Source organism: Microcaecilia unicolor, chromosome 3, assembly GCF_901765095.1.
Source record: "Microcaecilia unicolor chromosome 3, aMicUni1.1, whole genome shotgun sequence".
Taxonomy (NCBI): domain Eukaryota; kingdom Metazoa; phylum Chordata; class Amphibia; order Gymnophiona; family Siphonopidae; genus Microcaecilia; species Microcaecilia unicolor.
Window position 1 is genome coordinate 250912506 of NC_044033.1, and position 13427 is coordinate 250925932.

Here is a 13427-nt window from a genome sequence, read left to right on the forward strand (position 1 = left end):
TGTTTCCTGAAGTTCCTTCCTTGGGAGAAAGTTGGAAAACAGTCTTCGGATTTCATGTTCACTTATAGGAGGATGAGTCCATTCCCTCCAGTTTATGTTTTGGAGGATGAGTTTATTCCCTCCAGGAGGATGTGTTCATTCCCTCCTTTTGAGTTCATGCCCTTGTTAAGGGGCCATCGTTCGCTGTGAGGAAAGTTCATGTTATTCCCATTACGGTTTGCCATACTGCTTTGGAAGCTTCAAATACTGAAGAGGCAGTGGAGCTGGCTGGCCATGAGGCACTGTGAAAAGTTGAGTGCTCTCTATCTCCCCCTGCTGGTTGATGGACACAACCCACACGTAATGGCTTCATCTGCTATGACTAAAGGAAAGAAAATTACCAAGGTAAGAACCTAATTTTCCCTTCTGTCTTTGGGTTTTGCTCAGTACAGGAGCAAATACATTTCTGCTTCTCTTTCTCTGCTCTTGCACTGAAGACAGTCTGTGACATATCAGGGTTTCAACTCAAGTTTGTGTCTGCACATTTCTATTTCTAATCTGTGGTCCTTTGCTCTCTGTTTTTGTCTTTTCTCCTTAGGAAATGTGTCTCTTCTCTCTTTTGGATTTGCTGAGTACAGGAGGAAATGCTTTTCTGCTTCTTTTTCTCTGCTCTTGCACTGCAGACAGACTCTGACATCTCAGGGTTTTCAGCTCACACCGTGGGAATGTTAGAGTTCTATGACATCAGAGGTACCTAAAGAAAGTAGCTTCTGTGGCCAACCAATCAAAGGCTTAAGAGCTTGAAAGGCTTTATTTATTTATTGCACTTGTATCCCACATTTTCCCACCTATTTGCAGGCTCAATGTGGCTTACAAAGACCTGTTACGGTATCGCCATACCAGGGTAAAGAATATAATTGGTGTTACAAAGAGTCAAGGAAAACAGGAGGATTTGGTCAAGCAGTTATAGAAGGATACATTCTGAATAAAGGTGTATAGGTATTGTATTATAGTTGGTTATGGGTTTTCATGGTAGGCTTTGTTACAGAGATAGGTTTTCAGAGATTTATGACATCAGAGGTGAGATGCACATCCCATGTGAACCAATCAGAATGTTTTTTTGTGCCTGAGAGATCCCCACGCATGGGAATAGTGTTCATTTATTATCTGATAAAATAGTCCATTGATGCTCAGACGGGTCCTCCATTCCCTCCCCCAAGCCACTTGAGTTTTTGGTATAATATTATTGAATATTTATGAGATATATTTGCGTGAACTGCCTACCCATTGGGGATATCCTGAACAGAAACAAATACAGGCCCTGAGAAACAGTTTTCACGCTTTCCGTATGACCAGTAGGTGTTGGCATGGTGATGAGAAAGAGAGAGAGTAAGAAATGTTTCCTAAATACCAGCCTCTTTAGACGGTGAGCAATTATGTTTTCTCTCTCTTTCTCTCCCTGGCTTTGTGTCTGGTACTGGTTAATTTTAGATCTCTTTGGTTTGTAGGCCTCAGATCTGTTAAGGAGCTTTGTCTGGGATTACAGGAGAGGAGGACGTGTCCCTGGCAGGCCCTCTGAGTTTGCACACAAACACCACACATAGGCAACCTAAGGAGGCTGTTTGAGTCCTGATCGTGCCCTGTGGCACTCATGATGCTCTGATATCCCTTGAGAAAAGTAGGAATGACCTCTCCATGCAGGCAAGGGTCTCTGGGTTGACCTGGGTGAGGTTGCCATACGAGGCAAAGCTGCATTGATGCTAGTCATTTGTTTCCTGAAGACTTCACGGATGGGATCCAGGCTGCGCAATGGAGAATGCTGGAAAAGGATTGGCTGAGGTCACCTATAGGGTCTTAATCTAATGACATGTATCCTACATAGGGAAACAATGCACCCAAGCATGACTAGTTCCCTTCACATGGGATCAACATGCTAACACACAGAGAGCTGGTGCATGAAAACATGGGTAAGGAAGTCAGTTTCCATGGAGCTGGTATGTCATGCCACAATTTTAGCATGAGTTTTTCCTCTCTCTTATGCAGTGCGGCTTATACTTTTTCTCTGGACATACCTTCATGGATTCCCGTTTTAACATAGGATCAGAGTCTAAGTGACAACTAACATCAGAAAATTAGCAGGGAAGAGAGGAGAAAGGGAGACTTGTCCCTCAAGATGGTGGCAGCTTACCACAGTTCACAGTCGGTGCATGAGGGCTGCAAATCAATGCTGCTACCGATGCCCGTGGCTTTGTGAAGATGCTGCAAAAAATTCTCTTGCCTCAGGAGAAGATCCAAGCCTGGTTTTCTGGGACATCCTTGGGGTGTATAGCAGAGGCCTGAAACCTTTCATGTGGAGCTTCAATCCATAAACCCTCTGAGGTGGTGGTGGCCATCTTGTTTGCTGGCGATGTCATCACTGATGAAACGTTTTTTGCACTAGTATCCATCCAGCAAGTGAACCCTTGTGTACTTCTGCTGTCTGTTGGCAGCTGGAACTAAGACGTTCTTCAGAGCCTCACTGTGGCCTAGAACATAGAATACATCTCTATCACAGCTTCTAGTATATGAGTCTCAACTACATTTGTGTTGTCACAGCTTGCTTGCCTTGAGTGTAGTTCCAAACAAATTTCCGTGTCATGACTTTGTATTTGATACTTCATTGGCTGCCTGTCCATGCTGGAATACATTTTAAGGTCTTTTTATCTGGTATTTATTTAGATTTTGCTCACACCTTTTCAGTAGTAGCTCAAGGTGAGTTGCATTCAGGTACACTGGGTATTTAAAATAATGAATGGGCTTTGTACAGCATATCTTTCCGCATTAATTACAATTTAGTCTCCTAAAACTACCAGCAGGTCTTTGCATGTTAATAAACTTCAACAGCTGCTTTTTTTTTTCTAGACCTAGGCTGGCCATCACCTCTAAGAGACATTTTGTACATGCTGTAGTCCCAAGCTGGAATACTTTACCTTTTGAGATCCGGATTGAAACTAATGATTTAAGGTTTAGGACAGTGGCTCCCAAACCTGGTCCTGAGGCACCCCAGCCAGTCAGGTTTTCAGGATACCCACAATGAATATTCATGAGAGAGATCTGCATGCAATGCCTCCACTGCATTCAAAACTCTCATGAATATTCATTGTGGACATTCCAAAAACCTGACTGGCTGGGGTGCCTCCAGGATCAGTTTAGGAACCACTGGTTTAGGAAATTACTGAAAAGCTGGTTTTTCTCCCAGTATTATTCTTGATTTATGTCTTAATTTATGTATTTTTTATATTTGTATTTTATGCATTTTGTGTACTTTTTCATAGACCTTTTTATTACTTGACTTTAATTTATTTGTACATTGGTTTCTTATTATTGTAAACCATTCTGAGCCTTAGGGTAGACACGGTATATAAGGTCTTTATGTTTTGTTCTGTTTTTTGCACCTGCTGTACACTGCCTTGGATGAATCTCTTCAGAAAGGCGGTTAATAAATTCAAAGAAATATATGTCCATGCAGTTTGTTACCCATTTTATGTTGGTGTGAATTCTTTACCCACTACCTGTGCCTTTCTCTGTGTTTTTGGTGGGTGAGGGGGCCACCCTTAGATAAGAGGGTCAGGGCAGTCCTTAATGGGCAGGGAGAGGAACTTGCTAATTGCCTGCCTTATCATCTTCATCTCTCAGGCAGACTTCTGATTGTAGCAGGAGGTGGGGAGGAGAGTGTGGAAACGGGGAGGGTGAAAAAGAAAACTTTTAAAAGGAGGAAACAAAACCGACATAAGTAGAAGATGCAGTTAAGAGAGAGGCAGAAACTGCAATCATAAGTTGGAAAGAAGGGAGCAAGGAGACAGAGGGTGAGGGACTGAGAGCGGGAAAGAGAGTGCACCGGGGAAAGAGGGGAGAACAAATAGGGGAAAAAAAGGAAGAGAGAAAAAGAAACAGGAGAAAGAAAGAAAAGGAAAACAGGAGAATAAAGGGAAAAGAGAAGGAAACAGGTGAAGAAAGAGAGAAAAAGAAACAGGATACAGAAGGAAAAGGATAAGAGGAAAACAAGAAAGAGGACAAGGAAACAAAGAGAAAAAAGGAAAAGGAGACAAAAAAAGAGAGAAAGAGAAGAGGAAGAGAAAAAGAAGAAAGGAAAAGGAGAAGAGAAAAAGAAAGACGATAGAAAACAGGAAAAGGAGAGAGAAAGAGAAGAAAGGAAAATAAACAAGATACAAAAGAGAATACAAGAAAAAAAGAGAGAAGGAAATAGGTGAAGAAAGGAAGAAAGAAAGAAGAAAGAAAAAAGAGAGAAACAAGGAGTCAGGAGAAGAAAGAATAAAAGAAAAAGACAAAAAAAGAAGATATAAAAGCAGATGGAGAGAAGGAAATAGGAATAAAGAGAAAAGAAAAAGGGGGAAATTAACAAGTGAGACTAAGAAAAAAGCATAGAAGTGTATAAAGAAGGTGGAGAGAGGGAGAGTGATCAAGTAGCAGAAATTAGCAAGAAGAAACAGGATAAGAGGAAGAACAAACCATCTGTGATCCAGTGTGAAAGACTGCCAGAGAGAGAGAGAGAGAGAGAAAGAAAGAGCAAGACCACAGCAGAGTGGACAAGTCTATAGAGCAAAAAACCTTCAAAGATTCTCCTATCAGCCCTGGCCAGCATCATCTTTGAGGCAGTTCCCAGCAAGGTAAGAACCAAATTAGCAGGGCAATCTTTCTAATGTGCCCCTTAAACCTATGACTTGCAAGACTTCCTTTCTTAACCTGTCTCCCTTTTATTTATTTATTTATTTATTTTCAATACTTATACAGGAGTCTGCTGTTCGATGCTGAGTAATGTTTTTGTATTTGGGGTTGATTATTAATGTTTTTTTAATGTAAACCACCTAGTTATAGGTAGTATATAATTACCAAAACACAGAAACAAACAGTTTTTAAACTGCTTAAGGTCAGAGCATCGCCGAAGCTGGCCAGATAGTTCATTCCACAAGGAGAATTCCAGCTGACATATCGCAGTTGCATTACTGCGTCAACAGAAATACGCATAGTTGATTCTGATCTTTAACATACGTCTGGGATGGTACAAGTGCAGTGCTTGCTTCAGGTAAGGCGGGGCAGAAGCAAACAAGGCCTGATGGACAGTTGTCAGCATCTTCAAATGAATCCTCTGTGCCACTGGAAGCCAGTGTAGTTGCTTAAGAGCAGGTGTCACGTGAAAATCTAGATAAACTCACAATTGTTTTCACAACAGCATTCTGGACTATGCAATGCCTTAACTCATGAAGCAGCCATACCAACATACAAGGCATTGCAGTAGTCCAGTTGCATCAAAACATGCATCTGTGTTTTTCCATTGGGGTGAAGAGAGAGAGACGCCAACTTAGAATCCCTTCCCTACTTTCCTATCACGATTTTAGGTTCAACCCCTCTTTTTTTATATTTCAAGTCCTCCCTCTCATTGTCTTCTACTCTCTGGTTTTAGATTGTAAGCTGCCCAGATGGTATCCACTGTTGGTTGGGATAGGAAATTTTCAATAAACTTGAAACTTGACACAAATCATAGGAAGATGAGAGCTGTTTGGGACCTAAGGGGATTGTCTAGAATGAGAGGAAGATAGGCTAGGATGGGACCACCGCAAGGAGATTACCTAAAATCAGAGACAAAAGAGACTGTGAGGAACCTGAGGGGATCATCTAGAATCAGAGAAAGATGAGACTGGGAGGGATCTCAGAAGATCATCTACGATTACAGAAGGATGAAGCTGGGAGGGATCTCAGGGCATCATCTAGAATCAGAGAAAGATGAGGCTGGGAGGGACCTCAGGAGATGATCTAGGATCAGAGAACGATGGGGCTGAGAAGGACCTCCAGAGATGATCTAGAATCGGCAAAAGACGGGGCTGGGAGGGAGCTCAGGAGATGATCTAGAGTCAAGGCTTTTTTGAGGGAGTACTGAGTACTGGCACCTTTTCCATTGTCTGTTAAAATTGACCCATGGTCCCCAAGTTTTAAATGAAACAGCTCAAGCTCTACACACCAATTCTGCCTTGTTATAGGTTCTGTGACTGGTTGCAGGGGGGCTGGCCATTGTGGGGTGGGTCCCTCAGTGATCACCCCATCCCTGATGGGTGGCCTAGCATTTGAGTACCATCACCTTTTTTGCTAGAAAAAAACGCACTGTCTAGAATCAGAGACAGATGGGAGGCAGCTCAGGAGATCAAAAAACGGGAAGAAAAAACTTTTTAGTAATGGATGAGAAAAATCAAAACGTAAACAGTCACATGTATAAACTCTTAAAGGTCTGATTTCCCGTTATACTTCTAAAATTGTGTATAAGGACGTGCTCATATGTTTTCGTTGGGACAAACACAGATACAAGAATCTTCAAAGGTTGCCCGAGCTTTTAATCACTGCTCATCTCTAATGAATTAAAGTGATCCCTCCAAGTGCCATCCTTTATAATGTTGCTTCAAAAAATTAAATATAATGTTTTCACTTAGCTTTTATAGGTGAAAAACGGGTCTCGACATGATCCATATTTCGTCGAGGCTGTTTCAAGATACCTGTCAAAAAAGCTTTCAAACTTTCAACCTTGTGAAAGCATCTCTTCGGCTTTCTACTGAAATGCGAATGCAACATTATAAAGGGTGGCACTTGGAGGGATTTATTTATTTTATTTATGTGTTACATTTGTATCCCACATTTTCCCACTTATTTGTAGGCTCAATGTGGCTTACATAGTACCGGAGAGGCTTGCAAACAAATACAAAGTGATATTGTGGTTAGATAGAGTTCATGTGGATCACTTTAATTCATTAGAGACGAGCAGTGATTAAAAGCTCGGGCAACCTTTGAAGATTCTTGTATCTGTGTTTGTCCCAATGAAAACATATACACAATTTTAGAAGTATAAGGGGGAATCAGACCTTTAAGAGTTTATACATGTGACTGTTTATGTTTTTTGATTGGAATTTATTTTGTTACACTTTAAGAGGCATATTTTCAAAGCACTTAGCCTTCCAAAGTTCCATATGTCCTGGCAGCTTTTAGTTTCTCTTGTCGGGCATGGCTGCAGAATGCTCTGTCTCTCTCTCTTCACCCCAATGGAAAAACACAGAAACATAATGAATGGTAAAGAAGCCTCTGTCTTGAAATTTCAAATGCACAGTTAAAACATTGAAATCACTTATCTGAAATATTCTTCATTCCCCATTGTTTACTGAATGACAGATGTCTCAGCTTCATCCTTTCATTCAACATTTGTCACTGAACAATGGGGAATGAAGAATATTTCAGATAAGTGATTTCAATTTTGTTTAAATTTGTATTGGAAAATGCAAGACCGAGGTTTGCTTACAGTTCACTTGCTTTAGGGACAGATAAAGTAATTGAACACTTCAAAAGCCAAGGTAAATGATTAGAATCTGGAGGTGTAAAATACAAGAATGTTTTCCGCATGGATGTCACCTTTTCATATACATAGTGGATACTTGCAATTGTTAAGGACACAAGAGTTGTCGTATTGGGTCAGATCAAGGGTCCATCTAGCTCCGTATCCTGCTTCCAACAGTGGCCAATCCACATTCCATACTACCAATCCCAGGGATAAGTAGTAGCTTTCCCCAGGTCTACCTTAATAACTGTTTATGGACCTTTCCTCTGGGAATTTGTCCAAAACTTTTTAAAACCCAACTACATAAACTGCTTTTACCTTAATAACAGTTTACGGACTTTTCCTCCAGGAATTTGTCCAAACCTTTTTGAAACCCAACTGCATTAACTGTGTTTACCTTGATAACAGTTTGTGAACTTTTCTTCCAGGAATCTACCCAACCTTTTTTAAAAACCCAGCTACATTAACTGCTTTTACCACATCCTCCAGCAACAACTTCCAGAGCTTAACTAATCATTGAATTAAAAATTTTTTTTAAGAATATTACCTTGTAACTTCATGGATTGTCCCTAGTCTTTCTACTTTTTGAAAGCGTAAAAAATTGATTCACCTTTACCCGCCCCAGTCCACTCAGGATTTTGTAGACATCTATCTTATCCCTTCTCAGTCGTCTCTTCTCCAAGCTGAAGAGCCCTAATCTCTTAAGCCTTTCCTCATATTAGAGGCCGTCCGTGTTCTAGATCATTTTTGGTCACTCTTCTCTTTACTTTTTCAGGTTCCACCACATCTCTTTTGAGATACGGCGACCAGAATTGCACACAATTCTCAAGAAAAAGTAACGTAAAAAGGTGAGTTTGACCATGGAGCGATATAGAGGGATTATAATATTTGTTGATTTATTCTCTATTCCTTTCCTAATAATTCCTGTTGGAATTTATTTACTGTTGCCACACAGTGAGTATAAGATATGATGGGATCGCCTTTATGTTACGATTGTCTATTTGAATAGGTGGTTATTAACTAGTCTCAATGAAATTACATGGAAGTACTTTTAAAACAAACAGAAGGAAACATTTTTTTCACTCAAAGAATAATTAACCTCAGGAACTTATGTGGTAACAGCGGTTATCGTATCTGGTTAAAAAAAAAAGGTTTGGGCAAGTTCCTGGAGGAAAAGTCTATAGTCATTGGGATGGACATGGGGGAAGCCACTTCTTGCCCTTGGATTGGTTGCATGGAACGTTGCTACTAATGGGGTTTCTGCCAGGTACTTGTGACCTGGCTTGGCCACTGTTGGAAGCAGAATACTGGATACTGACCCGGTATGGCTATTCTTATGTTTTATTGTTTTCCAATTCAGTTTTATAAGGTGGTCATCTCACAAATGCTGTGGCTTTTTCTAAAGTATCCTGCATGACTCCTGAAGCGGGATTACCAACAGATTCCAGGTCATTAGGGACTGTCTGGGCTGATTTTAGCTTCCCAACCCCCTCTCCGTGGCATCTACAGCTTCTGCTTTTCTTACTGTATCCTGTAACTACAGGTCCGCAGATTCCACTGGGGAGAAAATGAGTTCATCTGGCTTCAACTGGTGACCACAGGTTGTGGAGCCTGTGGCTTGCAAATTCAGCTGGTTCTTAATGGGTGATACTTTCCGTTGGTCAATTCTCACTCTTTTTGTTACAAGGAGATCTCCACGATGGCCCGCCCTCAGGTGACGCTAACGGCGCTGACAGCGTTGCCACAAGATGAGAGGAAGCCGGACCTGCCCGATGAAGATGTGGAGGTCCAAACGCAGGCCGATCCACGCCTGCTCGGCACCACCACTGGCGGCCTGGAATACTCCTGCCACAGCTGTCTGCTGGCTTTCGGCCTGGTCACCACCCTGATTGGGATTGTCACCACCGGGGTGGCCTACACTCGGGACTCCCACGGCTCCGTCATAGCCACCCTGGGGCTGGTGCTGCTGGGCTCCGGCCTGACCTCTGTGGCCCTCAGCTGTATGTGGAGACGTTGCTGGAAGAAGGGCCGGAGGAGGAGGAAGGAGAGCTTCTCTATGCTGGTATGCGAGGAGCAGGAGAAAAAGATGACAGTTTAAGGCGAGCAGACTCCATTCCCAAAAGACTTGACAGACCGGTCCAGATCTTCTTAGTTCCAAGAGGGTGCTGACAGCCAGTGTACACATGAGGAGATATTGGGGGTGAGGGGGTGGTGGGGGGATGAAAGAACATAGCTTTGATGCTTCTGTGCTTCCCTGAAAGGAAACTGCAGATGATAATGGGGACTCAGTGTCTTCCCCCAGACCCCGAGGGCTTGTCCTGCAGTAGTGAGGCTGTGGATGGACTCTGTAAAAGCTTAGGGTTTTTTTTGTGGGGGGGGGGGGGGGGGCAGGGTTATTTTTTTCCTGTTGCTTGCGAACTATAACTGTGTTTATTAGAATTTTATACTGGATATTGTGTAATCTCCAGTGCACTTTTAATAAAGAGAGAAAATACAACAATAAAACTTTGTATTTTATACTGTACAAGATACAGGTGCAGATGACCTTGGATTGAAACTAAAAGGCAAACACCTCAGCAGCTGGGATGGGGAAGAGGTGCAGAACCAGGTTCTCCTAGGTGAACCCATCCTGGATTTTACTGTTTTATGTCTATGTCAGTTTGATGAAAGCCAGATGGGAAGGGGCAATAAAAGGGAGAGCATTCATGATGTCTCCTTGATGAGAGCCGGTTGGGAAGGGGTAAGAAGAGAGAGTGTGCATGATAGCTCCCTGATGAGAGCTGGCTGAAGAGAGTGTCCATGATGTGTTATTGATGAGAACCAGTTTAGATAGGGTAAGAAGAGAGAGGACATGCATGTCTCACTGATGAGAGCCAGCTGGGAAGGGGTAGGAAGAGAGAAAGAGAGCCTGCATGATGTGTCCCTGATGAGAGCCAGTGTAGGAAAAGAGAGTGTGCATGATGTGATGAGAGTCAGCTGGGAAGGAAGAGAGAAAGGATGCATAATGTATCCCTGATGAGAGCCAGCTTGGAAGGGGTAGGAAGAGAGACAGCATGCATGATATGTTCCTGATGAAAGCCAGCTGAGATAGCGTAAGAAGAGAGAGATCGTGCATGATGTCTCCCTGATGAGAGCTGGGTGGGAAGAGGTAAGAAGACAGAGACATTACATTACATTGCAAGGTGTTTCTTTTTTACATTTTTCTTAAATTGAGAATAAGACGACTGAACATTAAAACATGTGTGGAAATCATCCCAAAGCCCTTGATGCGTGAGCTGCTAGAATATCAAATATTTTAAATCTCTTTACTCCCTTAACAGATGGTAAGACAAAAAGTCAATTATAGCAAACAGGCACAGCAAAGGAGACAAGAAGGATGATGACAAAAGCCTCTGATGGACTCAAAGAGTTCACATCAAAAATTTATTGCTAAAACCTGGACTCCACATGAGTTGTGTTTCGGCCACTCAGACCTGCCTCAGGAGTCCCTGTAATTTAACGGCGATTTCTGGAAGCAAAACTGTTCCTCAGAATTGTATATCAGAATGGAATAGCAATTCAAATATAAACTTGTGATGATGTTCGGCAGTGTTGGCGATGTACATTCGAGTCAAGTTAATATTTGAATTGTTATTCCATTCTGATATACAATTCTGAGGAACAGTTTTGCTTCCAGAAATCACCATAGATATAAATTACAGGGGACTCCTGAGGCAGGTCTAAGCGGCCGAAACATGACTCGTGTGGAGTCCAGGTTTTAGCAATAAACTTTTGATGTGAACTCTTTGAGTTAATTATAGGCTTTTGTCATCATCCTTCTTGTGTTCAATTCTGGTCGCCGCATCTCAAGAAAGATATAGTAGAACTGGAAAAGGTGCAGCGAAGGGCGACTAAAATGATAGCGGGGATGGGACGACTTCCCTATGAAGAAAGACTAAGGAGGCTAGGGCTTTTCAGCTTGGAGAAGAGACGGCTGAGGGGAGACATGATAGAGGTATATAAAATAATGAGTGGAGTGGAACAGGTGGATGTAAAGCGTCTGTTCATGCTTTCCAAAAATACTAGGACTAGGGGGCATGCGATGAAACTACAGTGTAGTAAATTTAAAACAAATCGGAGAAACTTTTTCTTCACCCAATGCGTAATTAAACTCTGGAATTCGTTGCCAGAGAACGTGGTGAAAGCAGTTAGCTTAGCAGAGTTTAAAAAGGGGTTAGACGGTTTCCTAAAGAACAAGTCCATAAACCACTACTAGATGGACTTGGGAAAAATCCACGATTCCAGGAATAACATGTATAGAATGTTTGTACGTTTGGGAAGCTTGCCAGGTGCCTTTGGCCTGGATTGGCCGCTGTCGTGGAAAGGATGCTGGGCTCGATGGACCCTTGCTCTTTTCCCAGTGTGGCATTACTTATGTACTTATGTCTCTTTCGCTGTGCCTGTTTGCTTTGCTTGAGCTGTGTGGAGGTTTTTTGTTCTTCTGTATTTGTCGCCAAAAAGTCAATTATGACATGTTCTTCTGTCCCTATTTCTAGGGGTAAAATCCAAGTGATCCATTATATAGCTTTGGATAATTACCATTTAAAATTGTTTTTATAGAAAATAGAAGAATTTGAACCTAATCCTCACTTCAATAGACAACCAGTACAATTCTACAAAATATGAGGAAATTTCAACCTGCTTCTGTAATGAAAAAAATCTATCTTATTGCAGTGTTCTGAATTGTTTGCATTCACTGAATAACATGTCTAGGCCAGCCCACATAGATAAGATTACAGTAGTTCACCTTGGACAAAAGCAACGCCTGCACCACTAGTCTAAACTGTTCAAAGTCAAAAAGCTTTCTTATACGTCTTTACATTTCTCACAAGGAAGAAAACCACTCAGTCAGAATGTTAAATTGAAAATCGAAAGATAAATTTGGATCAAAGTAACCCCCTAGCACGGTGGTTCCCAAAACCTGGTGCTGGAGGCACCCCAGCCAGTCAGGTTTTCAGGATACCCACAATGACTATTCATGAGAGAGATTTGCATGCACTGCCTCCACCTCATGCAAATCTCTCTCATTAATATTCATTGTTCAAATAGACTACTATAATCTTATACATAAATTGACAACATATCCTTTATTAATAATATCACATACTATCATTAAACATACACTTCTCTTCTCAAGTCCCATTCAGGTGGTCCGTTATACAGGAAATAGAGTCCAAGCACTGATTTTCAAAACTCCATATAGTTCCTGATGTGGATATTAGATATAAACTTTGACAAATCCTTATTATATCATAGATCTTGAATATCTTCCTCGATCTTCAAATCTCTCCAATCTAATCCAATCCACTCAATTTTTAATCCATATTCCTCCACAGGAACTCCATCAAATATTCACATCCTGGTATAACTGAAGGCTTGATCACACCAAACAAGCCTTTCACATGCTCTCCAAACTTTCACTCGGTCTCAAAATTGGCCGTGTTTCAATCTCTTCATCAGGAGACCCTTTACAAAACATCAGCAATTACTCTACATATCCATACATTTGTATACTCTTCAAATCTCAAAACATATTATATTCAACATACCTTATTCAGCCTTGCAAAATTACCTGGAACACCATGAGTTCCCTCACCATGCGGTAACCCGCACCACTGCTTGCGTTAGGATTATCTTTTGTTCCAACAACTAAAATAAAAATAAATGATAACATAACACCCAGGAGCTATTGTTAAACATCTCTGGATGATGTCTCCCTGATGAGAGCTGGTGGGGGTGGGTAGGGAGAGAGAGAACGTGCCTGATGTCTCCCTAAGGATGAGAGCCAGCTAGGAAGGGGGAAGAAAAGAGAAAGCGTGCATGATGTGTCCCTGATGAGAGCCAGCTGAGATAGGGTAAGAAGAGAGAGACTGTGCATGATGTCTTCCTGATAACAGGGCCGCCGAGAGACTGGGCAGGGCCCGGGACAAGGCTGCCCCTGCCCCCCCCCCCCCGAGGTCGCCGCCACTCCCTCCTCCACCCACTCCCCTCTGTCCGCCACTGGGCTGGGCCCCTGCACTATATTTAGATCCTTCAA

At 42.0% G+C, this 13427-nt stretch overlaps 1 protein-coding gene across 4 annotated transcripts; it reads left to right on the forward strand.

Annotated features, from left to right (window-relative positions):
• The first annotated feature begins 4331 nt into the window (after positions 1 to 4331).
• Positions 4332 to 9706, forward strand: LOC115466493 (transmembrane protein 100-like). 4 transcript variants are annotated; one of them, XM_030197749.1, is made up of 3 exons: positions 4332 to 4646; positions 8127 to 8199; positions 9039 to 9706. In XM_030197749.1, exon 3 carries the CDS (start codon positions 9051 to 9053, stop codon positions 9447 to 9449), a length of 399 nt encoding a protein of 132 aa, XP_030053609.1. In that variant the 5' UTR covers positions 4332 to 4646; positions 8127 to 8199; positions 9039 to 9050; the 3' UTR covers positions 9450 to 9706. The 4 variants fall into 4 exon arrangements, with proteins under 4 accessions (XP_030053609.1, XP_030053610.1, XP_030053611.1 ...); XM_030197750.1 differs by having other exon boundaries at positions 9042 to 9706; XM_030197751.1 differs by lacking the exon at positions 8127 to 8199.
• Positions 9707 to 13427: the final 3721 nt, after the last annotated feature.

Excerpts from the sequence above, each read along its gene's own strand:
- LOC115466493 (XM_030197749.1), top strand. The coding sequence starts at position 9,051 with ATGGCCCGCCCTCAGGTGACGCTAACGGCGCTGACAGCGTTGCCACAA.